The sequence below is a fragment of the Crinia signifera genome, chromosome 4 (genome assembly GCF_055691185.1).
Source record: "Crinia signifera chromosome 4, ASM5569118v1, whole genome shotgun sequence".
In the NCBI taxonomy this organism is placed as follows: Eukaryota; Metazoa; Chordata; class Amphibia; order Anura; family Myobatrachidae; genus Crinia; species Crinia signifera.
In genome coordinates, this window is record NC_139220.1 from 33250123 (window position 1) to 33277854 (window position 27732).

The 27732-nt window shown below is 40.9% G+C and overlaps 1 protein-coding gene and 1 pseudogene across 1 annotated transcript in view; both read right to left on the bottom strand.

The window, feature by feature from the left end:
* Positions 1–27732, bottom strand: part of LOC146072919 (protocadherin gamma-C5-like) — an 80732-nt gene that overhangs the window by 45987 nt on the left and 7013 nt on the right. Inside the window, exon 3 of the mRNA XM_083180098.1 lies at positions 25079–27528. Coding sequence (XP_083036224.1) covers positions 25079–27528 — 2450 coding nt within the window. The remainder of the gene's footprint in view (positions 1–25078; positions 27529–27732) is intronic.
* LOC146072275 (protocadherin gamma-C5 pseudogene) lies at positions 6757–9482 on the bottom strand (annotated as a pseudogene).

Below are 27732 nucleotides of genomic sequence, written 5' to 3' on the forward strand. Positions count from 1 at the left end.
ATATTAAATGAATATTATATGATTATATTATAAAGCAATGATTTCTCACCTGGCCGGGACCTTTCAAGGTAGGGAATAAAACCTCTGTCTCATTGACCATGCTTTTCAATTGCGGGAAATTTAAAGGTCTCATGAAGGTGAAATCATTTTTATCTGACATGGTGGAAACACAGGACTTGTAACACTGACCCTGGGGGTCTGTTGGGCCCATTCTGACTTCCATGTACTTCAGTGTACCATCTGTGTTCAGATGTAGAGTGGGCTGCTGATACTGGCCCATGTATGGGCCAGAGTCGGACCTATTTTTGCAACACCATCCAGAACCTCCAATATCCTTTTTGAGGCACTTTATGAGCAGTAGTGTGAAAGTAATAAATGACACCAAGCTTATGGCCACCAGAGAAATGATTAAGTACATTGTGATATCAGAGCTGTTAGCTGAGCTGTGAAATAAATCCGGGGACTTCATGTTTTCCTGAACTGTGGCATCTACCAATGTTATAATGATGGTGACCGTGGCAGATAAAGGTGGTTCCCCGTGGTCTGTTACTGAAATCAGAACACTCTGCTCTTGATTTTCATTTTCCAGAAAGCTACGAGCAGTCCTGATCTCTCCAGTTTGGGAAGACATATAAAATAAAGACGAGTCAGTTGCTTTAACGATGTTATAAGACAGCCACGCATTATGACCAGAGTCTACGTCCACCGCTGTTACTTTGGTGACAAAGTAACCACTTGGAGCGGTCTTGGGAATCCTCTGCTGGGCAATGGACTCACTGGAGTGCTCAGGGTAAAATATTGATGGGGAGTTGTCATTTGTATCCAGAATAAATATAAAAACTGTTGTATTGGAAAACTGTTTCGGAGATCCGGAGTCTTCGACTTTTATTGGCACTTGTAATACCTGGATCTGTTCGAAGTCAAAGGAACGCTGAGCGTAAATATTTCCATCTTTTGAATTGATATATACAAAGGAGGATATGGAGGAACCTTCGACCTGGCTGTTGAGGATTGAGTACACTAAGTTAGAGTTCTCACCCTCATCCGGATCAGAAGCAGACACCTCCGCAAGTAATTGCCCAGGTTTGTTATTTTCTTCTACACTGACGCTGTAAACAGATTGCGCAAATGTGGGCGGGTTATCATTGACATCTGAAATTTTTAAAGTGATTGATTGCTGCATCCTTAGAGGAGGAGAGCCCATATCGCTGGCAATAAGCTCGATGACATACTGAGAAGTTGCTTCCCTGTCTAAGGTACCATCAGTGATTAAGGAGTAGTGGCCCTCTGAAGATTTGAACTTAAAAGGCAAATTAGATGGCAGCTCCAGTCTTACCTCCCCGTTTTGTCCAGAATCTTTGTCTTTTATGCTGAAAAGTCCGACAACGGTTCCGACAACTGCATCTTCCGGTACATCTGTCATTAGGAAGGTCAGCAGGATCTCTGGAGCATTATCATTGACGTCATCAACTTCTACCTGAATAATACAGTTCCCTTCCATTTCAGGTACTCCTTTATCCCTAGCTCTGATGGATAACTCAAATGATCTTGATTCCTCGTGATCTATAGGGCCAATAACAGTTATAACACCTGTGTTTGGGTTTAAGGCAAATAATCTTTTAACAGAATCCGTAGTGTGCTCATCAAAGGAATATTCTACTTCACCGTTGGCCCCCTCGTCTAGATCGGTGGCGTTGAGTTGTAACAGAACAGTATTAATAGGGGCATTTTCCTTTAAAGAAGTTTTATACAATCCCTTGTCAAATGCTGGTGCATTGTCATTTAAGTCCGCAACAATTACATTTATTTGGGAGGTCCCGGATCTAGGTGGGTCACCTCCATCCACAGCGGTGAGAATGAGGTGATGCTTGTCAGCTTCTTCCCTGTCTAAAATCCTCTCCAGAACCAGCTCAGGGATGAGAGTTCCATCTTTCCGGCTCTTTACAGACAGTGAGAAATAGGGACTTGGTTGTAGTCTGTACTGCTTAATTCCATTAGCTCCCACGTCTAAATCATGTGCACTTTCCAGGGCAAACCTAGCCCCAGGGTTCGCTAACACCTCAGTGATCCGTATCGTTCTTTCAGCATTGGAAAACAAAGGAGAGTTGTCATTTATATCCAGAACTTCTACAGTGACACGGTGCAGCTGTAGAGGATTCTCTGTAACTACTTCCACGGGGAGCAAGCAGCTTGCGCTGGATCCACACAGGCTCTCTCTGTCTATTTTCTCATTCACAACCAGAGCTCCATTTTCCCAGTTCACAGCAAAGTATTTTCTGCTTCCCTCTGATCCCATCCTAAGCCTCCGTTTCGACAGATCAGTGATTTTCAACCCCAGATCCTGAGCTACATTTCCCACCACCGTCCCTGGTTCAGACTCCTCCACAGTTGAATAGCGAAGCTGCCCGGAGACCCAGCCCCAGCTACAGAGGAAGAAGAAGCACTTTGCTTTCCATTTCCAAGTCTCTGCTGAGTTTTGAATGTCCATAACTTAAACCTTCCCTCCACGCAGTGTGACTGCAGGCACGGAATACTCATGTAATCCTAGTAGTGAAGTCACTCCATGGTGTGCAATAAAAGTTCCAAGTAATAGGACAGTTGGATCCAACTTGTTAAATACATCCACAGGGTTCTTTTTCGGAGCCCGAGCTCTCGTTTCTGTGCTGCTGGATGAACGGCTCACAAAAGCAGAGGGGAGAGGAGCGATGACAGCAGAAGCTCAGTTATGTGCAGCACGAGAGGATCAGATGTCACCTCTGCCCTCTACTGGCCAGTGCGGTTAATTCGTTTCAAATTTAATTTACTGCTAGATATTTATTTTTAACAGTTGTTCTATACTCACTGTAAATTTATTTGTAAAATAGAGAAATTGAAAACACTAAAAATAAATCTATTTTTTCCATACAAATCATTAAAACGTGAAGTTTCTGCTACAGATTTAACCCCGAGAATAATTTTTTAAAAAAAATTGCTGATACTTTAAAACAGTAATTTTATTAATGATAACTACTGAATGCAATGATCATGATAAACAAAGCATTTTATTGCAGCTATAAAACTTTTTGTATTTTTAAAATCTATTGAGTATGTTTACTGTATATACCACGTGTTCTTTGTAATGCTGCGCTTTATACAGAATTGTTCACAGTCTCAATAACAAAAAATGATTCAGCTTCAACACAAGTATTCTGGGGCACAGATCTTTGAGAACGGATGCATCTCCCGTTATCATCCCAATCCACAGCCTCACTGGACTGAGGTCATGGGTTTGATTCCCACCACAGACCTAACTGTGTGGAGTTTGTATATTCTCCCTGTGATTGTGTGAGCTTCCTATAAGTACTCCAGTGATTGGCTCACGACAAAAATGAACCCTAGTGTGTAAATGTGTACATGGGCAGACTAGATGGGTTAAAATGGTTCTTATCTGCCTTAAAATTCTATATTTCTATGTGTCTCATGCACATGGACCCCAAAATAGATTTAGATATTTTGGTTTCTGGTGGGAGTGTGGTGATGTGTGAGCTCTGTGCGATTCTGTGTCATGTGTGTAGGGAAGGGAAACTTGCTGTATGACGTAAGTCATAACTAGCATGCACATATTTGTGGCTGATTGACGCATTAGCGTATGAATGTGTGTACAATGCGGCGGCCGAAGGAAAACACAGAAACTGTACCAAAGTCCTACAATATTCCTCTTACCTATAGCAATGTTGCGCTCAAGTTAAATCCAGTTCATCCTGGATGGTAACTCTGCAATTATACAGTATATTCCTAATACCTGTAAAAACAATATCATCCAAGACCTTTATTGAGGACTATAAGAGCTGCCTGCAAAACTGTATACTGTAGAAGTATGAGTTATGGGGCGAGATTCACCAAACTAAAAATGCAGTAAAAACCCAGTTTTCGGGATTTTTACCGCATTTTCATATGCAGCAAAGCCCCACCGCTGGGGCTTCGCATGCGAGGGGTTACGCCAGTTCTATATGGCGTAACCCCATGGAAGCCTATGGGCTTTCTTTCGCGTCCCCCGCCGCCCGCGCCGATCCGCGATGCCCTCCCTCAGCTGTGACCGGGCAGCCTCCTGCTGTGCTGCCCGGACCAGTGATCTCCTCCTCCCTGCACAGCTTCTGGGTGCAGGAAGGAGGAAAAGGAGTCCTCACACAGCGGGTAAGGGTTTAGGGAGGGAGGGGGAACCCGCAGCACATCGCTGGCCATCGCTTTTGCGTTAATAATCGCATATGTTACTGCATATGCGATTATTAAAAATGCGAATGCCGGCGATGTGCTGCGGGGGGTATCAGAGAATCTCGCCCATGGTGTGTACACACGGTTACATTCAGCATGAGATTTTCACTATATAGTCAAAGTCGCATACAGATCGCACACCTTGCGATCCCGTGGCAGCACAAATGGAAACCCAGATAGACAGGGCTGAAATGACTATATAGTGCAGATCTGCACTATATCGTCCACATCGCATGCATGTCAGGTGGCTTGTTGTGCGATTCGATCCCAATGCGATCGAATAGCAAGCCTAATCGACCGGGTGTACACACCATTATACCTGTACAATTACACTATGGGGTCAATCCTGTTAGGTCGGGAGGGTGAGAGGTGCTGTTTTCATGCATTTAAACGCTGAAAACGGCACCTGAATTATGCCAATCTTGCACTCTTTGCTGGGCCGAATTCGCCTAAAATTGCTTTCACCCCTATGGAGGTGCAAACACTCTTAACTTAATTCAGCCCGCCGTAAAGTGGGCCCGGTTCCGTACTGTATATGTACTTAATATTGCATAGTTCAGGCAGTTTACAAAGGGCTCGGTTCACACCCGAGTGTGTGGTTCCCTTGCGTACCGACCATGTGAAGGGTAGCCTTCATTGGCCGTATGACGGGTGAATGACAAGCAGGGGGCATTCCAGGGTGGACCCCCCGGCATTTTATGGACGTGCCCACAAAAACATGGGCACGCCCATAGAAATGCTGTTCGGGCCCCAGCGAATGCAGGCGTAGCCCTGCCTGTTGGGGGCGGATGCATGACATCGGTGCCTGCCCCAAATTTGTGTTGATATAAGCAGCTGCCGAGTGACTACTGGGTCACGCCAGGGTGAAAACGCGCAGCCTAGCGAGCAGGTCTGAATTGGGTCCGTGGAGAGATAAATGGGATGTTTGCGCTACGTTTGTTAAAAAAAAATCCAAAGAAAACATCCTGCATTAATTAATGTAATAAAGACATAAGCTCATATGTATAATTAACTGTGACACTGGCATGTCTTTAATTTGAAGCACCACAACAAAAATCTGTTCTATTACTCAAGGCTAAATTAACACGAGTGCAATTTTTGTTGAACCTGTGTTAAAGTGATTGACACAAACTGGGAACATTTTGCTTCAATAACTTTGATACAATCCTGCGAAGCACATGTCAAATGACCCATAGGCAAGGGGGCCCTTTGTATCACAAAGGACAGCTCTTATTAACGCCGGTATCTGCCAGATAAGTGTCAGGCTGCATCCCATAGGGTCCTGAATCATATCCCTTGCCTTACACCACTATTTTCTTCCTGATTTTTCAATACTATGCTATATGACACGCTCCCTGTTTAAGAAAGATATAATACAGCTATTGGTGCCATAAAGCCTTATACAGTAATAGTTATCAGCAGCACCGGAGCGCCCCAGGCGAGTCGGGGTGGGGGCGCCCCGGTGCCGGGGGGGGAAGGTTGGTACCTGTGTAAAAAAACTTGCGTCCCCGGCGTCCCTGCTGAGTGCTGGTGCGTGCAGGAGTGTCCGTGCCGCCGGGGGAGCCTGCGGCGCTGTTATTGTGTATAAGCTGGCCGCGGCCGGCGGGGTCCCTACAGTGAATAGAAAATAACTAGCGCTTCCCGCGCCGCCGCGCGCATAGCGCTAGTTATTTTCTATTCACTGTAGGGACCCTGCCGGCCGCGACAAGCTTATACACAATAACAGCGCCGCAGGTTCCCCCGGCGGCACTGACACCCTCTATATGCTAAAAAAAAAGTATAAAAAAAAAAGTAGCGCTAATATACCAATGAGGAGTTTAAAATGCAATATACATTTAATGGTGCACATAAAAATACAAAAAAGCAAATCATAAAAACAGAATTGCCACAAACACCTGTAACCAGTAGCTAAAAGTATACAGTAAATAGATAAAGTACCAACAAGATAATGTACCAGCTCAAAATTGTTAATGATACAAACGGAGAAACAGATGTAACCACTGTATAATTACATGACGTGAACTACAGTCCAGTACGTAGCTTTACAAAGCAGAAAAGCTAATTTGCTTGTACTGTATCTATGGGTTCCAGACTAAACAAATATGCTTTACAAAGCTTTGCTTGTTGAATAGATTAAAGTCATTATCACCAAGAACAAACAGCAACAAAATTACATTGTGATTAACAAACAACAAGATGCATTGATGTTTCAAATATTGTACACACACACACACACACACACACACAATCCATCATTCAATTTAAAGGGTAGGGTAGTTTGTTTGAATAATGTATAGCAACAATTCTAACATAAGGGGCATACAAATGGAGTGCTTGCAGGGCCCCATGTGTAGGGGCCTACATCGCTCCAATCTAGCATCTCTCAGAACACAAAGAAATTCTCCCCATGTGTAGGGCCCTATACAAGAACTCACAAGACATACTGTACATCAAATATAGAAGTTGCTAAAATAATTTAATGTTGCCTCACCTGATTAGTGTCATTCAACCCATGCAAGCCAGAAATGCTCTCTGCATCATTGGTAAATTAAGAGTGCTTATAAAAGTGAAATCACTATTATTCACTGAAGGAAAACAGGTTTTGTAGCATTGCCCCTGAAGTTCCGAGGGCTCCATCCTAACCTCCATGTACTTTAAGGTTCCATCCATGTTCAAGTGAAGTGTTGGCTTATACTGGTCTGTACAGAACTGGGGTTGAGGTCTTTTTGCACAGCACAAATACCCATTGAAATTTGATTTTTTTCTGAAATATCTTGCCATCAATATGGTGAACGTGACAACAGAAACAATGCTAATGGCTACCAAGGAAATTATTAAGTAAAAAGTCATGTTGGTGGTGTTTACGGAATGTGAAAGAAATGTATTTGATTCACGATGTTCTTGTAGAGCTTTATCTTCAAAAATAAGAAGCACTGTGACTGTAGAGGACAAAGAAGGTTCCCCATGATCTTTAACGGAAATGACAAGCCTTTGCTCCACACGATCCTCCTCCTGGAATGGCCGGAGACTCCGAACTTCTCCATTGTGAGCAGATATTTGAAATAAAGTTAAATCAGTGGCCTCTTTTATATTATAATAAAGCCAGGCATTGCGACCCGAGTCTGCATCCACCGCAGATACTTTGGTGACCCATGCTCCAGAAGAAGCAAATTTTTCTATCCCACGTTGAATTGGGTAATCCCTAGAATATTCAGGATACAATACTTGGGGAACATTGTCATTTTTATCCAAGACAAAGATAAATACACTGGTGGTTGAAGAGCGCTTAGGAGTGCCAGAATCTTCCACTTTTACAGTAATCTGCAAAACCTGAATGTGCTCATAATCAAAGGAACGTTGGGCATAGATAGTAACATTGTCGGCATTGATGTATACTAACGAAGAGACAGGAGATCCTTCAATTTGGGTCTCCACCAATGAGTAAACCAGACGCGAGTTTAACCCCTCATCCCGATCAAATGCAGAGACTTCACACAACAAACTTCCAGGGCCATTATTCTCCTCAATAAAGGCATTGAAATGTGATTTAGAAAATGAAGGGGAGTTATCATTGATGTCGGAAACATTTAAAATGATGGAAATTTTTGTGCTTAATGGAGGAGAACCAAGATCTGCTGCAATCAAGTCCAGAGTAAATTGTGATGCGTTCTCTCTGTCCAGCTGCCCATCAGTTATGATTGAATATCGGTTATTAAAAGGCTTTATCCTAAATGGCAGGTTCGGTGATAATGCCAGATTCACCTCTCCATTTTTCCCAGAATCCTTATCATTTACACTTAGGAACCCAATGGCCGTCCCTACTGCTGCATTTTCAGGCACTGTGTTTACCAGAGACGTTACTGAAATCTCTGGAGAATTATCATTAACGTCTTCTATCTCAATCACTAGCAGACAACGACTCTCTATCTCTGGAACTCCTTTGTCTTTGGCTCTAATGGATATTTCATAGAAATCAGCCTCTTCAAAATCTACAACACCCCTTACAGACATTACTCCTGTGTGCTGGTTTAATTCAAATATCTGCTGTACAGAATCTAATGTATGATATTCAAAAAAATATTCCACTTCCCCATTAAGACCTTCATCTAGGTCTGTTGCATTTAGTTTTGCAACAATCGTTTTGGGTGAGGCGTTTTCCTGTAGGGTTACTCTGTATGTCGAGTGATCTAAAATAGGTGCATTGTCATTGCTGTCTAGAACGATGACCGTGATCTCAGATGTCCCTGATCTGTAAGGTTTGCCACCATCTATGGCAGTCATCAAGAGTACATGGCTGACTTTTTCCTCCCTGTCTAACATCTTCTCTATAACAAGTTCAGGGATAATAGTCCCATCTTTTCTCTTCTTTACAGACAATTTGAAATATGGGCTGGTACTAAGAATATACTGTGAAACACCATTAGTGCCTGTGTCTAGGTCCTGTGCACTCTCCAGGGGAAAGCGGGCACCTGGATTTGCTAAAGCTTCTGAGATTTTAATGATTTGCTCACCAGTCACAAAGCTTGGAAAATTGTCATTTATATCAAGGATTTCTAGTTCCAAACTAAAAAGCTCTAGAGGATGATCAGAGATAATCTCTAAAGTCAATGAACAGCTTATTCCAGAGCCACACAGAGCTTCTCTGTCCACCTTCTTATTAACCACCAAGTCTCCATTGTCCTGGTTTACAGCAAAATATGTTGTGTCCCTCCCTGAGCCCAAACGGATCATGCGTTTAGAAATGTCTGCAATGTCTAGTCTGAGGTCCTGAGCTACATTGCCTATAAACGTTCCAGGTTCTGACTCCTCAACAATAGAATAATGGAGCTGTCCCAAGACCCAGCCCCACCTAGAAATCAAGAGTAAAACCAGTACTTGTCATTCCCAGGGCTTTGTGATTTGGTGGTCCATAACGTAAATCCTTTGCTTTGATCAGCATGTGTTATAAATCCTGTTACAATCCCAAAGAAAGTACGTCCTTGATAGTCTCAAATAAGGCAGTATCAAAGAGTAGATCCATAAGTGGAAAATATCCGCAGGATGTGTTTTTTACCCGAGTAGCAGCTATGATTCCTCTGTTACTGGAAAGATAGGAGGGTGATTCACTGAGACCAGTGGAGGAGGGTGAAGCATTATAAGGGCAGATTTGTTTTACAGAAAACCAGGTGACTGGTTGGCAACAGTGCCCTCTCCTGGTCAAGTATGAAGGGTGCAGCATGCATACTGTGCTTTTTTTTTTATATATAACAAACCACACAGCTACAAATTAGATATACCGGAAGCCTTGGTTTTTTTTTTTTTGAATTTTTACGAGGTTATTTTCCCAACTGAAATAAATCTAAACCCTTTGAGTGCCAACTTCTCTGTGAGAGATGTGCAAAATATCCGCAAAAAAAAAAAAGTGCGGATATTCAAATAAAAAATGTTGTGTAAAAAAAAAAAAAAGATTATATTTCCTATATAAAAGGTAAACATAAGGTCATTATGATGAATAAAAAAAAATGTTTGCTTGGCAATTTTCCCATTATTTTGAAAAATCCATTTGGCACTCAAAAGGGTTAAACACACTTATGTTTAAATCCTTTTTAGACGGAAGTAATTTATTATCTATCAGAATTAAAATCGCCAAGCTCGAATACAAAATAGATTAGATTAATTAAAAATTAACATATCGGGGCAATAGTTCACAATGCAAAACAGTCCACCTACGTTATAGCTTAATATTTCAATTATTAATATTAAAATTAGGATAAACTCAGCTTTCCATTGATAACATATCGTCATGCATATTGTTTCATTTTATTGACACTATATTTAAAAAAAGAAAGACGTTGGTAGAAAAAATTTCTTTGAACATTGTTTGAATATTTTTGTTATTTGCGTATCACTACAGCAACTTAATAAACGATTAAAATTGATTTGATATCTTCAAAATGTTTTTGACAAAAACTAAATATAGATACTTTATCAGATGTTTGATGTTTATATTGGTCCCAATAAAGCAACCATCTAAATGAATAAATACATTGTTTAACTGTTTAATTTATTTTTAAATGTAATTATAATAACATGTTTGTAGAAGTATAAGCCGTATGAAATCTCAGCTAATACTGGAGCATGTAAACATAAGTTTTTAGCACTAGGGGGCACTGTCGACTCTCTATCAGACTTTATGCTTCATTTAGTCATAAACCCCAATGATGAGGTTTCCTGAGTTTCTGTAACAAGCGGTGGAACCAGCTAGAATGTGAACAGCAACACATTTATATGAGGCTACTGTGTTTAGATAGGTGCAAATGGAATTTGGTGTCCCAGTTCACAGAACTCTTATTTGTGTTAATTGACAGGATATATCCTACATTTTGACTGTCTGTAAATACCCTGTTTTGTTGTATCACTGTCTGCTATTGTAAAGCGCAACGGAATATGCTGCGCTATATAAGAAACTGTTAATAAAGAAATAAATAAATAAATACACACACACACACACACACACACACAACTCAAGCCTATATATTATAAACATGAAGATGATTGTGTCTTTTCTGTTTGCAATAATAGTAATGCTACTATGTTTAATTTTATGTCTACTACTATGGCAATTTTAAATATAATTTCATAATGACAAGCGTAATAAGCCCTCATGGGATCATAAATCTCCTTGTGTGTACATTCCCAGAGAATCGATTCACAAGATTATAGCATGTTAACAACGGACGATAGTGGGTGCATCCTCCTTTAAAACTTTAGTACAGGTTGAGTATCCCCTATCCGAAATGCTCGGGACCGCGAGCATTTCGGATAGGGGAATATTCCGGTTTTTGGAATATTTTTTTGCAGCCATACTTACCTGTCCCCTGATGGTCCCGGGCGTCCCTCGGCGTCCGCGCAGTCCCCGGGCGTCCACAGCAGGCCTCCGGCATCTTCTCCTGGTCTCCAGCGGTCCCAGGAATGCATTGCGCGAGTGTGCGCGCGCGCCGGTGACGTCAACGGCGCGCGCGCACACTCGCGCAATGCATTCCTGGGACCGCTGGAGACCCTGGAGAAGATGCCGGAGGCCTGCTGTGGACGCCCGGGGACTTGGTAAGTATGAAAAGAGGGTTAGGGGGTTAAAAAAAAAAAAAAATTGAATGATTCCAAAAACCACGGTTTTTGGAATAATTCGGATAAGGGATGCACGGATACGGGATACTCAACCTGTATCACCCAATTGCTACTGTACATTATACTTATCTAATCCTTTACCCTATCCGGAGTCCTCTGTCTTCATATGCCATTGCACTTTACAATTAAGGTCAAAACAATGATAATATGAGACTGAGTAATAAGACAGAGAAACAGCGTAACTTAAACCCAGGGTTTGCATATGCTCATATTAGCGCATGCGCACAGGTAGACTTTGAACAAACGGGTCTGAATCACTACCTATGTGTCATTATGTCAATATTTGCATCTTTCTTTCAAAACATTTATAGAATAATATTCTTTATCGAATGAAGAAGATCCTGAAATAGTTGTTAGAAGTAGGTAATATCAGGAGATTTTGCATTGCTTTGGAATTTTCTCTGCAATAAGCTAAAGCCAGATCACGGTTTAGGAACAAATCTGTTTCATTAGGACAGATAATCTGAAGGGACTTTGTGGCTCTGGTACCAATAAATACAGAGCTACAGGGAGGAAACTGAATCTTGTAAATTACAAGATTCACTGCCAGTCCTGCCATCTCCTGGTGGACAACCATATCATCTATAACATCTCGGGTAATATACAGATACGGGTGTGGTATGACACACTGACAGTCAGGATTCCTACAGTCATTACTCCGACGTCGGAATCCCGACTGCACAGCGGGGGGAGCGCAATGAAGCCCCTTGCGGGCTCGCTGCGCTCACCACGCTGCGGGCACGGTGGCGAGCTGCGCTGGCCACCTATTTTATTCTCCCTCTATGGGGGTCGTGGACCCCCACGAGGGAGCAGTCGGGATTCCGACGTCGGAGTAATGACTGTCGGAATCCCGACTGTCGGGGAGCCGTCCGGCACCCACAGATACATAACACACCTTTCCCAACACACCTTTACCAATATTTATTTACAATCTCAAGCTATTGGGTATTCATTTATTCAAGGCAATGTAAAATGTGGATCGCCCCATGGATACTATATTCTCAGGGAGTCGGTAAAGAAACATGTCTCTCCAAGATAATTTATAAAGGTGCATAGACATGGAAAGATTGAGCAAACGATCCAATCTCGTTAACGATTTCCTCAGAACTCCTGGACAAACGATTTTGGTGCCAAATAGTGAACGATTGTACAAACGAATACACATGAACGACTGATCTTTAACAATGGTGGAGGGGAGTGGGAGCCAGTCAATCAGCTTTACCAAATCTTTCATCGTGTATACACATGAAATGATTGGTATACATCGCTAACGATTGGTCTATGATCTTTCTGCCCGCAGGAAAGACCATAGACCACTATCAATAATCGGCGGGTATGCGCATCGGCATCGATATCGTTCATACACACTGAGCGATTTGATCGATTGGTCATTTCAATTAGTCTGGAGCGCCCAGATCTTTTGCCAAATCTATCCGTGTGTATGCACCTTAAGTACTATTTTATCCATATATCATATACTGTATACAGAAACAATCTGTAATGTGTAGTATTAAAAATGTTATAATGTACCAAACATGATGTCTTGAGTCCACTTCAGAAACTTTTCTGATCCCAATTTGGGACATTTGTATTTATTTATTTATTTACAGTTTTTTTATATAGCGCACACATATTCCGCAGCACTTTACAGAGAGTATTTGAACATTCACATCAGTCCCTGCCCCAGTGGAGCTTACAATCTATATTCCCTACCACATGTACACGCACACAGACATTCTAGGGTTAATTTTGTTGGAAGCCAATTAACCTATCTGTATATTTTTGGATTGTGGGAGGAAACCGGAGTACCCGGAGTAAACCCACACGAGCACGGGGAGAATATACAAACTCCGCACAGTTAGAGCCATGGTGGGGATCGAACCCGACCTCAGCGATGTGAGGCAGTAATGCTAACCATTACACCATCCGTGCTGCCCTTTATTATATGAAGTCTATCTGACTTCATATAATAAAGCTGATTCGTTTTGAATGAACTCCCTCATCTAGATCATCGCAAGGGACCGGACATAACAGACTGCCTGGTGTATTATTCCCCTCCACCAAAGCATTGCAGAATTGGTTTTTAAAGAGGATTATCATGAATGTATTAGCAGTGTTTTAATTATAATTATATCTGCAGTCATTTCCTCTACTTACATGTGCACAATAAAAACCTACCCCCTAGTGAAACCTATAGACATTGGCAGTGTGACAGAGGGCATAGAGATTACCCTGTTACACTAATACAGATGAAGTGCCCTTTATTTCCCATTTAGTGGATCTGCACAGTAAAGACAGCAGAGACGCTCCCAGCTGTAACACATTCACGTCTGCAATTACTGATGAGATAGGGGAGATAAATGCCTGCATTAATGTTTCTAAATCTGTACCAATTCAAAGACTTGAATGTCAAATACAGTACGTCAAGTACACCTGATTCCTGACGTCAAATGCTGAGGACTATCAGACCAATCTTCCCCTGTCGGCTATAATAAGGATGCTCAGTAACGTACGTTATTTCTCATTGCTATAATTACTCTAGGCTTTTGCTGGGTAATTATAGAATGCGGAATGAAAGTAGGTGAGCAACATCCTTTTTCTGTAAGTGACAGGCAGTCAGCTATTGTTAAATCTGCGTCTGCGTCTCCTGTCTGCAAGAATATATGTGTATACTGTAGCGCACACATATTCCGCAGCGCTTTACAGAGAATATTTGAACACTCAGATCCGCCCCCTGCCCCAGTGGAGTTTACAATCTATATTCCCTACAACACATATACACGCACACACAGACATCCTGCAAATACATTTGTTGGGAGCCAATTAACCTACTAGTATATTTTTGGATTGTGGGAGGAAACCGGAGTACCCGCAGAAAACCCACGCAAGCACGGGGAGAATATAAAAACTCTGCACAGTTAGGGCCAATCAAACCCATGACTAGTAATGCTAACTATTAAACCATTACACCAAGTGTGCTTTATGTGTGTATGTACATATATATATATGACTATGACAACAATGAGAGAGAGAGCTCCATAGTGCATGAATAAGTTTTAAAAGTTCTATTTACAAACACACAGGAACAAAGTACTGCAGGCAGAAATCACGTACCCCATACAGCAGTATTATACACCGCAGATGATTCACAAGAGGTATATGGTACACGCACAGATAGCTGGTGGAGCAGTTACACTCAGCGGTGAAGCTCAGCAGCGGTAAGGTAGTCACCTGCCTACCCCCAACGCGTTTCATCATAGACTTCGTCAGAGGGCTATATATACATTATATATATATATATATATATACACACATTCATCTACACTACAAAATGTTACATGTAAATCCCACTCCAACACCACAATGACAAACAGTATAGTATATTAATCATGCCAACACTAGACTTACTAAAAATACAAAGTAATAAATAGGTAAAATACATAGGGTAGTCTTTTTTTGATAAATAAACAGGTTTTTTTTTCTATTATTATTCTATTATAAAAATCCACACTCAAAACAATTAAATAGAGCCATGTCCCCACAGCCAGTTAGAGTAGACCCCCTCTGGGGATAATTTATAGCAAACAATGAAATACTTGTGTTTATGTGTGTGTTACCATGTTTTGTACCAGAAGCAACTAATTTGTTCAATTGTTCTTTACCGCTCTAATATCCCATGCCAATGATTCACGCTGTACAGTATAATAACCAAGTGCAGATAACTGTTACAATAAACATGCCGCCAATATGTCACCCCGCACTCAGCCTCCCACTTTAGGCAGCACCCCAGCACACCCCTGCCTCCCACCCCGCTCCCAGCCGCCACTGCACATGTACGTAAATGAACGGCGCAGACACTTTGGGGGATGGGTGGGTTATATTAGGGAGGCCAATCCTGGGATCCTGGGAATCCCAGAATTGAGCATTTTTCAATCCCGAATTCCAGATTGATATGCCCCATGATTGGCTTCCCTAGGTGGGACGGTACCAAAAAAATGGGAGTGCCCCGATGAATGCCGGAAAGTTGGGAGGCATGCCTCACTACTCCATGGTATCTAGTCTCACGGTCAGGAAAGAACTTATATTCCATTTTACAGTATTGCAATATTACATTATATGGTCACCTAAGTAAATGCAAAAGAAACATCTGTTACTGACGTAATATTTTGGGTCACAGTTTTATTAAAAAACAAAGACCAGAGTTAGTTTAGTCGGATTATCATGTCTTAAAAAGAGTTATCATATTTGGAAATTAGGACAGTATTACCACATGCCACCCAAACCAACTCCAAAGTCCATTTAGTAGGTGACCTCTCTCAGCCTTTCTGCACATTCATTTTCTGACCATCCTAACAGGACTCCTATGCTCCCTCAATCAAGCACATGTGATCAGAACTTCAATGGCATGTGACACATTACATGTCAGTGGCAAATAAGAAACCAGCCCTGTCAGAACACAGGCAGAATGACAGGACCAGCATGCATTGGGCCAGTTACATTAACAAGTCTTTTTACGAGCATAATGCACTTGGCTGCTTTCTAGAGGTATTAAAAGGATAACTGTTTGGCAACACAATTCATATCATCAAGCAGTGTCATATAATTTCTGTAGGATGATTTGTTGCTAGTAAGGTAGATTATTTAATAGTCAATACCGATGCTGATTAGACTTTGACCATGATCAAATTCAGAATAATTTTCTTAGTGCACAAGGAAAGGTAAAACAAAATGTTTCAACAAATCAAAGTGAAATTCTGTTTTAAAACCACAAATAACACTGGAATTAATCTTACGTTAAATAAAATCTTGACCCAAATACTTTTATCCTGAATACATAAACACCCCGTAAAGGAACAGAATGATCAAGACTGAAATATTATTCAACATGTGACTGGTGCACCAGTGACTTACAGTAGGAAAGTCTTAACGAACATTACAGAAGATTGGTTTAGTTTGACTAATTGGACTATGAGGGGTATTTATAATTCTCATAAAACATCTGTGAATTCGACAATACACAGCCGTTTCCGAGAAAACAGATCAGATCTTAAAAAAAAAGTCGGATCTGACAGCCATTAATGCTGCCAGTAACGGCAGCATTGCTGTCGAATAGGGGAGTGTCAATATTTTCGCTGTCAGGAAATATCGGCACAGATTTAATACCTCCCATGGGGCAAATTTACTAAGATGGGAGTTGTACTGAAGATGGGATATTGCCTATTGTATCCAATTATGGGATTTTTCTATGGGCCAATCAGAATCTACTTCTTATCTACTTCTTTATTTAGCACCTTCTAGAAGATAACAGACATTGGTTGAAATGTAATAGGGTGAGAGATTCAGAAAGGGAGAGATTTGGTAAGAAATCTCTAAAACAAATTTAAAGCGGCAATCATTTACACTGCAAAACCAGTTTGATTTTGCACTTTAAATGATTGCCGCTTTAAAAAAACCTGGAGATTTCTTACCAATTCTCTCATCCTATTATATTTCACCCAATAAATCATAGTATGTAAAAATAGTAGCCATAGTGACCATAACTACACTAATCAAAAAAACCTGTTTATTTTATTATGGTTCGCATTGAAATTATGGTCTGGTGACTGAATGAAAAATAAGAGAAAATATCTTAAATAAAAATGTTAAATATGGTGAGTATAATATATACTTAATAATACTGTAGAATGTAAAGAAGAGTATAGATTTTATTTATGGCACTATAAATATTACATATATCTCACCTGATTTAGGTCACCCATTGAGTTTATATTAGAAGTCTCAGTTTCAACAACCATGTCTTTCAGACTTGGAAAATGCAATGGTTTGCTTAGGGTGAAATCCCCTTTCTCAGAAGAGGGTGGTAAACAGGTCAGATAACATGGTCCTTGTGGATCCTGGGGAGCCATCCTCACTTCCATATATTTTAGGGTCCCATCTGTGTTCAGGTAGAGTGTAGGCTGGTACTGGTCTTTATAATCCCTGGCATATGGTTTGGTTAAGCAGGAACCACAACTGCTGCCATCATTTTCTTTTCGAACGTACCTCACAATCAATATAATAAAAGTAACAAGAAAAACCATGCTGATTGCTACTACTGAAATAATAAGATACAAGGTCATGTCTGGTGTTGCTTTAGAGTTTGTAAGAAAGTCATGAGATTTGGGGCTTTCCTGTACAACATGATCCATGATAGTCACAAGCACAGTGACTGTGGCTGTCAGGGAAGGTTCCCCGTGGTCACTGACTGATATCACAAGTCGGTGCTCTGTGGTATCGGCCTCATGTAAGCCCCGCAGAGTTCTGACTTCTCCTGTGTACTCAGAGATGTGAAACAAAGCCGGGCTGCCAGGCTGAGCAAGGCTATATCTGAGCCAGGCATTGTGCCCAGAGTCTAGATCCACCGCAGATACCTTACTGACTAAATATCCAGCAGAGGCAGATGTTGGGATGTTCTCTTGAGCAACGATTTCCCCCGAGCTCTCTGGGTATAATATAGTGGGAGAGTTGTCATTTGTATCCAGAATAAACATGAAGACAGAAACATTGGAAAATAACTTTGGAGACCCAGAATCTTCCACTCTTGTAGTGATCTGTAGAACTTGGAACTGCTCATAATCAAAGGAACGTTGGGCGTAAATATTCCCAGTGTCGGAGTTAATGTAGACAAATGAGGAGACAGGAGAGCCGTCTATGTGGCTCTCAGCTATGGAATAAATCAGGTTTGCATTAGCTCCCTCATCTGGATCTACAGCAGATACTGTACACAGCAGCCTGCCGGGCTCATTGTTCTCTGCTATGAAGGCATTGTAAGCAGTCTGTAGAAACGCTGGAGGATTATCATTAACATCGGAAACAGTAATGGTGACTGTAGTCTGGCTGCTTAGAGATGGAGACCCCAGATCAGACGCAGTCAGTATAATAGTATATTGTGAGACCTGCTCCCTGTCCAGAGGTCCACTAGTGACCAGCGAGTAACGATTGGACATGGGCTGGCATCTAAAGGGTAAATCTGGTGATAAATCCAGTTTAATCTCTCCATTTTTACCAGAATCCTTATCCCTGACTGTGATAAACCCAACAACGGTCCCTTTTGGGGCGTTTTCATAAATTTGATTATTTTTAGAGGTAAAGGTGATTTCTGGGGTGTTATCATTCACATCTTGTACCTCTACTTGAACAACACAACGCCCCTCTAGTTTAGGTGACCCTTTGTCTCCTGCCCTGACAGACAGTTCATAAAACTTTGTCTCCTCAAAATCTACAATTCCCTTAACGAATATCTCACCAGTGTCGGAATTTAAATCAAATATTTGTTTTGCTGAATGCAAAGTATGGTGATCAAATGAATACAGGATTTTCCCATTTGTTCCCTCATCTAAATCAGTGGCATTAAGCTTAAGGACAACCGTGTTCAAAGGAACATTTTCTAATAAACTGATCTTGAATTGTGACTGATCAAATATTGGTGGATTATCGTTAATGTCTAAAACAATGACAGATATCTGAGTGGTCCCTGATCTGGGCTGCGCTCCCCCATCGACGACAGTGAGAATAAGCCTGTGCTCTGCTTTCTCTTCTCTGTCTAGGATTTTTTCCAGCACTAGTTCTGCAATGACGGTTCCATCTTTGCGATTTATAACCAGTAAAGAAAAATATGGATTTGGTTCCAATCTGTACTGGTTAATACCATTAATTCCTACATCTAGATCTTGTGCGATATGTAATGGAAACTGTGCACCTGGGGCTGTTACCAGCTCTGTGATCTTTATAACTTGATCAGTGCTTGAAAAGAATGGTGAATTATCATTTATATCCAAAATGTCAATTTCCAGACTGTGCAGCTCTGGAGGGTTCTCAGCCACAACCTCTAAATGCTGCAAACAGCTCAAGCTGGACGCACACAGACTCTCCCTATCAATCCTCTCATCTACAGTCAGAGATCCAGTCTTCTGATCAATAGCAAAATATCTGCTGCTCCCTTCTGATCCCAAATTCAGTCTCCTTTTACTAATATCTATCAGCTTTAACCCCAAATCCTGAGCTACATTCCCCACAACAGTCCCTGGATCTGACTCCTCAGCAATCGAGTAACGGAGCTGCCCAGAGACCCAGCCCCAGCTACAAAGGAGAAAGGAGATTGCTACTTGCCATTTCCAAGCCTTTGTTGAGCTTTGGTTGTCCATATCTTAAATCCTTCCTATTAAATGTTGGAAAATGCACATCCTTTATATAATCCAAAAGAGACTGTGGCTTTAAACCTAAATCATTTTTTGGAAAATGGTTCTGTTGCATAGGAAACATCCGAGAGGTTCTCATAGGAGCAGCAGCTCTTCTTTGTGTGTGTGTGTGAAAAAAGATGGGAGGGTGATTCACTGAGCCAGGGGGCGGAGAGTACAAGGAATTTCAGTATCTTTAAAAGTGGCCTAGTGCTCCCTCTTCTGGCTGATAATGATTATACACTTTTATATGTGAATGCTGAATTTACAATACAGTACATGGGAAAAATAAAGTTATCAAGCAAAATCTGGGGTTCTGTCCTGTATTAAAATGCAGAAACATACTGATATTTCTCTTGAAATCAGCAATGGTTTGACATTGTTGAATGTCAATGGAGAACTAAAGAAACATATTTTAACCATATGTAGTGTCAAGGAAAAACAATAATAAAATCCAGTATCTATCCTTATGTATCAATGCCTATTTCCCTTTAGATTGTAAGCTTGCGAGCAGGGCCCTCCTACCTTTTGACTGTCTGCAAATACCTGTTTGTTGTATCACTGTCTCCTTTGTAAAGTGCAATGGAATATGCTGCGCTATATAAGAAACTGTTAATAAATAAATAAATAAAAGAATTCACTGAGCAGCAGATGGTTGCTTCTTGTAAAAAAAACAATGACAGTAGCTGCTGCCCACCAACCCTGTCATCAGTAGGCACTCAATATAAGGGGACCAAGATGTATTATGTCATTCAATGTTTTAGCCTGGTGAGTGTAGCAAATGCGAAGGATGACATAGAAACATAGAATGTGACGGCAGATAAGAACCACTTGGCCCATCTAGTCTGCCCCTTTTTTAAACATGTGACCTCAAAACCATATTTGATCCTTATTTTTTTGTAAGGATATCAATATGCCTATCCCAAGCATGTTTAAATTGTACTACTGTATTTGCGTCTACCACCTCTGATGGTAGGCTATTCCACTTATCTACTACTCTTTCTGTGAAGTAATTCTTCCTCAAATTTCCCCTGAATCTTCCTCCCTCTAGTGTCAGTGCATGTCCTCGTGTTCTGCTGCTCCTCTTCCTGTGAAGAATGTCTCCCACCTGTACCTTGTTATAACCCCTGATATATTTGAACGTTTCTATCATGTCCCTCCTTTCTCTTCTCTGCTCTAAAGTATATAGCATATAAGCAGTATACAGTATGTCCTGGACATACAGTATTTAATCTTTATCAAAAGTACATACAGTATAGCCTTACTGCCTGGGATAGCAGGTGTTTCATCCTATACAGTAGATGAAGAGATTCCTATCCGCAATCAATTCTGCCATAAGCGTTGTTCTATTATCATCAAGAAGGCAATAACAGGACAAAATCTGAAAAAATGTTTCCTTTTGAATAATGCATTTTTGAATGTTTAAAGATAGTTACTATTTTTTGTCTATTTTAAATTATTTGTATTTATTTTGTTTTTGTTCACAAAGGGAGACTAATCACAACCTGTTCACTGCATATGTATGCTGGCTAGGCCACTACTGCATGTGCTACTGATAGAGACTATACCTTGTTACGTACAGCAGTATGTTAGCCTTTACTGTTCCATGCTATTATCACCATGGCAACATAGTATTTCTCAGCTGCATCAGTAAAGCCCCATACACACTAGACCAGGGGTGGGCAATACACGGCCCTCCAGGTGTTGATGAACTACACATCCCATCATGCCTTGCCTTAGTTTTGCTATTTGGCCATGCTGAAACTGATGCAAGGCATGCAGGGATGTGTAGTTCCTCAACAGCTGGAGGGTCGCTTACTGTCCACCCCTGCACTAGGCGATATTGTTCACAATATCACTCAGAAAGGGCTTTCCGGGCAATATTATGGACATTATCGCCTAGTTTAACCACTCCCTGTCATTAACGATGAGCACTCCCGCGTGCCGTTAACGACCCCCTCCCTCATCCAGCTTGTTTGGACGAGGGAGGTCTTCGTCAACAACGGACATGCTGCAGCTGCAGCATGGCCATTGCTCCCACCGCTGCCCTACTGCCGTCGTTCACCTTGGAACCAGCATCAGCAAGTCTGTATGCCTGCCCCCCCGCAGGGGCCCCGACGATGCCAATTTAAATGGTGGGCATCGGCAAGTGTGTATGGGGCTTTAGACATTGCTGATAAGTTGCAATAATACTCACAATTAGCTGATAAAAATTCACTTTCATCACTGCTTGATACATTCCACAAAATAAATACACTCTACACAGACAGACAACAGACAGGCAAATATACAAAAATAACATTGTGACTGACAGAAGTCTTGGTCCAAAATATATGACAAATAAGAGATGTGATATACTGTACTATTAAATGTCATATAAAGCCCAAATCATTAGAAGACATATCTGAGTTAGTGAGTTAGCGGTTTGTCTTACTTTTAATAATTTTGCAAAGTGATATACCTACAGTATACTCAGTAGTACTGAGGGCTCACCTTCAGTAAAGAGCAGTAACTATAACATCTAGGATAAATATTTGAAGGGTTGTTAAGTTGTTAACATCAGGCCCTGCCCAAGAGGAGCTTACACTCTATACACCGTACCACGCGTACACGCAGACACATATTCAAGATTTTCACTATATTCTATAAAAAATGTTTTAATTAAAATAAACATTTGACTCATCGGTTCGAGAACATACAGTATATTATGTACTATTGGTACATAATATATGTTCATATCACGATGGTATACAATATCCAGAAATAAACCAATTGATCATTCTGCATTTTGTCTCAGATTGTAAGTGGTGCAGTCCAGGGTTATGTCTTAGAAATTACATCACTAAACGTAATGGAACATCTCAGGTTTGAGGACGAATTTCAGTTAAATTAATTTACATTAATTATTAAGTATAAGCAATATAATAATGAAGTATAAGCAATTTAATAATGGTAAATATAGAAAGCTGTAAAATTAAATCAGTTTACTCTCAACACAGGGGACACAGCATCACTGAAAGACGGAAGGAAAGACATTAAGCAGTAAAAATAAAAAATGGAACTTTCCCGTAATGCCATGAACTAATGGAATGATTTCCTACAAGAACTGGCAACTCTGCAACAGAATGTTAACCATACAGAATCTCAGGTGGCTCTCCCAGTTACCGGAAAAAACAAGGTGAATTTCCGGGAGGCCACCTGAGCAGTTGCAGGAGACTTGATTATGTGATGATGAGATTTGCGCTGAATCGCACCATCACCAGGTGTAAGCAAACAGTGGTCAGCAGAGCCACTTCTATACCTTGTGCTGGCTCATGCTGCCCCCAGCATCATACTTGCCTACTTTTGAAAACTAGTTTCAGGGAGATTATAGTTGGTAACAAAATTTTGCACAGTGCTCCATTGAGGTTGTCATGTCATGCTCCACCCATAGGGCGTGTCTAGTTCCATATATGGAGAGATTGTGAAAAGAGATTGTGAATGTGGCACCTAGAAGCGTGGGTGTGCACTACTACATCTGAGAGGAATCTTCTAAAATGACTTATATCCAAATGTAGATGATCCCCAAAGCAGTTAGTAAGAGCTACTATACTTGGTAAAGTGCTGGGAAATGGCGCTGATGATTCAATGTAAATGTATCTGTCTCTCATTCCTTTTATCCCCAAAATGTAACAATGTAATGTGGGCTAGGAGAAATGAGGGAGATTGCTAGACTAATGACGGAGAGAGGGAGATTGCTGTTATTTCAGGTAGTCTCCTGCAAAATGCAGGAGGGTAGGCAAGTATGTGTCAGCATATGTGAAGTCGTGACATCATGGAAGAGGGGTGAGGATTGTAGATTTGGAAGCCAGACATCTCTCCAGCCAGTGAAGCTCCTATTTGATTATGTTTTTCTAGTTTCATTTGCTGAATGTGTGTTTTAATATGTGGCTATACTTTTTCCTTGATTTATGCTGCTAATGTTTTTTATTATTATTCAATATGAATTTCCTAAAACTGATTTGTAATAAACACCGGGGTGTAACACACATGAATATTTTTTTTTTATTGTTTGTTTATGATATCAAATGGCAAAATAAATCATTCTAGTATTATTGTGCTAGAATACATATATCATGTGCATTTTTATTCCAAGATCATACTTAATTTTCATTTTTTTTAATTGTATGTAATTATTAATAACTCAAATATAGGAACATTATTATTGTAAAATATGTCAAATATTATAATAGCAAATGACAGATGTACATCTGCTCTAGAAAATTCTAAGCAATCAATGACTGGTATCCTATGAGCACCGAAAATTCTGCTCCAGCCGCAAACGGGTTTTCATGATTTTTTTTAAATAGCTATTCTATTGTCTTGCACAAAAACAAATAACACATTATCATGAGAAAATAAACAGGGTCCCAAAAAAAGCCACAGACCTATGTATTTCTGTGGCAGTGATCGCTGAAGAAAAGTCCGCTTGTCGCACAACGAACCCCTCAATAAGTCCCAGCATTGGGGATAATAGGACACTAATTAGCAGCTGTAATTTACCACTGCTAATTGGATACCGGCCAATAGTATCATCAACTAAATCAGTATTATTATCTACGATATAACAAAAACAAATACTGAGTGAGCGCGACCACAGTGCATACAGTAGCTTAATAAGATTTTCTAGTTTTCAAATCAGGATTTGAAGAGATCATACACTAACGGAACTAATATCACTTTGACCTGTCTTGCTTGTATATCAAATACTGCAGGTTACTTCACCATGACCTCAATGTTAGCTAAATCTGGGAGCTCCATTGTCCCATGAGCCCACCGCAAAAAAGGGAGCAGAAACCTTAAAGTGTTCCTCAGTTCCATTTCCTACAGCATCTCTATTCAATTCTATTGAAAAGCACCGTATGGACTCCAGAAGTAGAATAACAATGCCGAGACGAGAAGCAGTAACCCAATAACTTTTTAACCCTTTGAGTGCCAACATCTCTGTGTGATACAGATGTATCGGGATTCATCTTTGCAGGTGATGGCGATGGCGTGGGGGATGCACGCGCATCTCAGTCAGGTAGAGGCGCCGTGTTGCTGGCGATCCGCCAGCAGCATGCTGCTGGCGGATCGCCAGCAAGGATAAGACCTGCTACATCTGTATATGCAAAATATCAGGCAATAATGCCATTTGTTATATAAATTCAAATAAAAATGGTTGCGCAAAAATAGATGATATTTCCTATATAAGATAAACATTACAGGTCATTATGACCTGTACTATTCAAAGTACTGTATATGTGTTTTTACTTAACAAAAAATCTATTGCTTAAAGTCTATACCCATCATCAAACAAGGTTTATAAAACCTTTTGTAATCACATTGTGACTCACATGGGGGAGGAAGAACACATACTATAAACTGCAAGTATATCAAATAGAACACAACAACTTATATTATCTCACCTGGTTTACTTCATTAAACCAGCTTGAGTCAGCTGAGGCAACATTCCCGTTCTCAGCGCCTGTTAGTTGGGCAGCACTGAGTGGTTTTGTCAATGTAAAATCAGGAATATTTGCTGATGGGAAACAAACCGGATAACACGGTCCTGGTGGATCTGGTGGGGCCATCCTCACTTCCATGTATTTCAAAGTCCCATCTGTATTCATGTATAGTGTTGGTTTGTACTGATCCCCGTAGCTCTTGGAGTGTGAGTTGTTTGGAAAACAAAAACCACAATAATTGTCATAGTAATGCTCCTTCCTGATGCACCTCACAAGTAAAATAGTAAAGGTAACAAGAAATACTAAACTGATTGATGCAATGGAAATAATAAGATACAAAGTCAAATTGGTTGTTGATTTGGCATTTGTAAGAAAGTCATGAGATTTGGGGCTTTCCTGTACAACATGATCCATGATAGTCACAAGCACAGTGACTGTGGCTGTTAGGGAAGGTTCCCCGTGGTCACTGACTGATATCACAAGTCGGTGCTCTGTGGTATCGGCCTCATGTAAGCCCCGCAGAGTTCGGACTTCTCCTGTGTACTCAGAGATGTGAAACAAAGCCGGGCTGCCAGGCTGAGCAAGGCTATATCTGAGCCAGGCATTGTGCCCAGAGTCTAGATCCACCGCAGATACCTTACTGACTAAATATCCAGCAGAGGCAGATGTTGGGATGTTCTCTTGAGCAATGATTTCCCCCAAGCTCTCTGGGTATAATATAGTGGGAGAGTTGTCATTTGTATCCAGAATAAACATGAAGACAGAAACATTGGAAAATAACTTTGGAGACCCAGAATCTTCCACTCTTGCAGTGATCTGTAGAACTTGGAACTGCTCATAATCAAAGGAACGTTGGGCGTAAATATTCCCAGTGTCGGAGTTAATGTAGACAAATGAGGAGACAGGAGAGCCGTCTATGTGGCTCTCAGCTATGGAATAAATCAGGTTTGCATTAGCTCCCTCATCTGGATCTACAGCAGATACTGTACACAGCAGCCTGCCGGGCTCATTGTTCTCTGCTATGAAGGCATTGTAAGCAGTCTGTAGAAACGCAGGAGGATTATCATTAACATCGGAGACAGTAATGGTGACTTTAGTCTGGCTACTTAGAGATGGAGACCCCAGATCAGACGCAGTCAGTATAATAGTATATTGTGGTACCTGCTCCCTGTCCAGAGGTCCACTAGTGACCAGGGAGTAACGATTGGACATGGGCTGGCATCTAAAGGGTAAATCTGGTAACACATTCAGTTCGATTTCCCCATTTTTCCCGGCATCTTTATCTCTGACTGTAATAAATCCAACAACTGTCCCTATTGGAGAATTTTCTGCTATTTCTTTGTTTTTTGACGTGAATATAATTTCTGGGGTGTTGTCATTCACATCTTCTACCTGAATCTTGATTACACATCGCCCCTCTAGCGTAGGTGACCCTTTATCTACTGCTTTGACAAATAATTCATACAATTTAGATTCTTCATAATCCACATTCCCTTTCACAGATATTTCTCCAGTGTTCGAGTTTATTTCAAATATTTTTTCAGCTGAGTCCAAAGTATGGTGATCAAAGGAATATAGGATTTCACCATTTGCACCCTCATCCTGATCGGTTGCATTTAGCTTTATGATAACTGTATTTATTGGGATATTTTCTATGACATTAATGTTGTACTGTGATTTATCAAATATTGGTGGATTATCATTAATATCTAATACTATGACGGATATCTGAGTTGTCCCTGATCTGGGCTGCGCTCCCCCATCAATAGCAGTGATAATTAGCCTGTGCTCTGCTTTCTCTTCTCTATCTAGAACCTTTTCCAGTACTAATTCTGGAATGAGAGTTCCATCATTGCGATTCGTTATGGACAAAGAAAAATATGGATTTGCATTCAGTGTGTACTGACTAATACTATTAATTCCAACATCAAGGTCCTGCGCTGTCCGTAATGGGAAACGGACACCAGAGCTTGTCACTAGCTCTGTAATCTTTATAATTTGGTCATTAGTAGCAAAAATTGGATTATTATCATTTATATCCAAAATGTCAATTTCCAGACTGTGCAGCTCTGGAGGGTTCTCAGCCACAACCTCTAAATGCTGCAAACAGCTCAAGCTGGACGCACACAGACTCTCCCTATCAATCCTCTCATCTACAGTCAGAGATCCAGTCTTCTGATCAATAGCAAAATATCTACTGCTCCCTTCTGATCCCAAATTCAGTCTCCGTTTACTAATATCTGCTGGGTTTAATCTTAAATCCTGAGCTACATTCCCCACAACAGTCCCTGGATATGACTCCTCAGCAATTGAGTAACGGAGCTGCCCAGAGACCCAGCCCCAGCTACAAAGGAGAAAGGAGATTGCTACTTGCCATTTCCAAGCCTTTGTAAATCTCTTGTTGTCCATATCTTAAATCCTTGTTTCAAAGTTTGTCAAAAATAAGCATCCTCCTAACAATCCAGGTATGTGTGCAGTGTAAATATAGATCCTTTGAAATGGAAAATCCTTAATTTCTTGCATTGGAAACATCCACAGGGCTCTCATCGGAGCAGCAGCTCTTCTTTGTGTGAGAGAAAAGATGGGAGGGTGAATCACTGAGCCAGGGGGAGGAG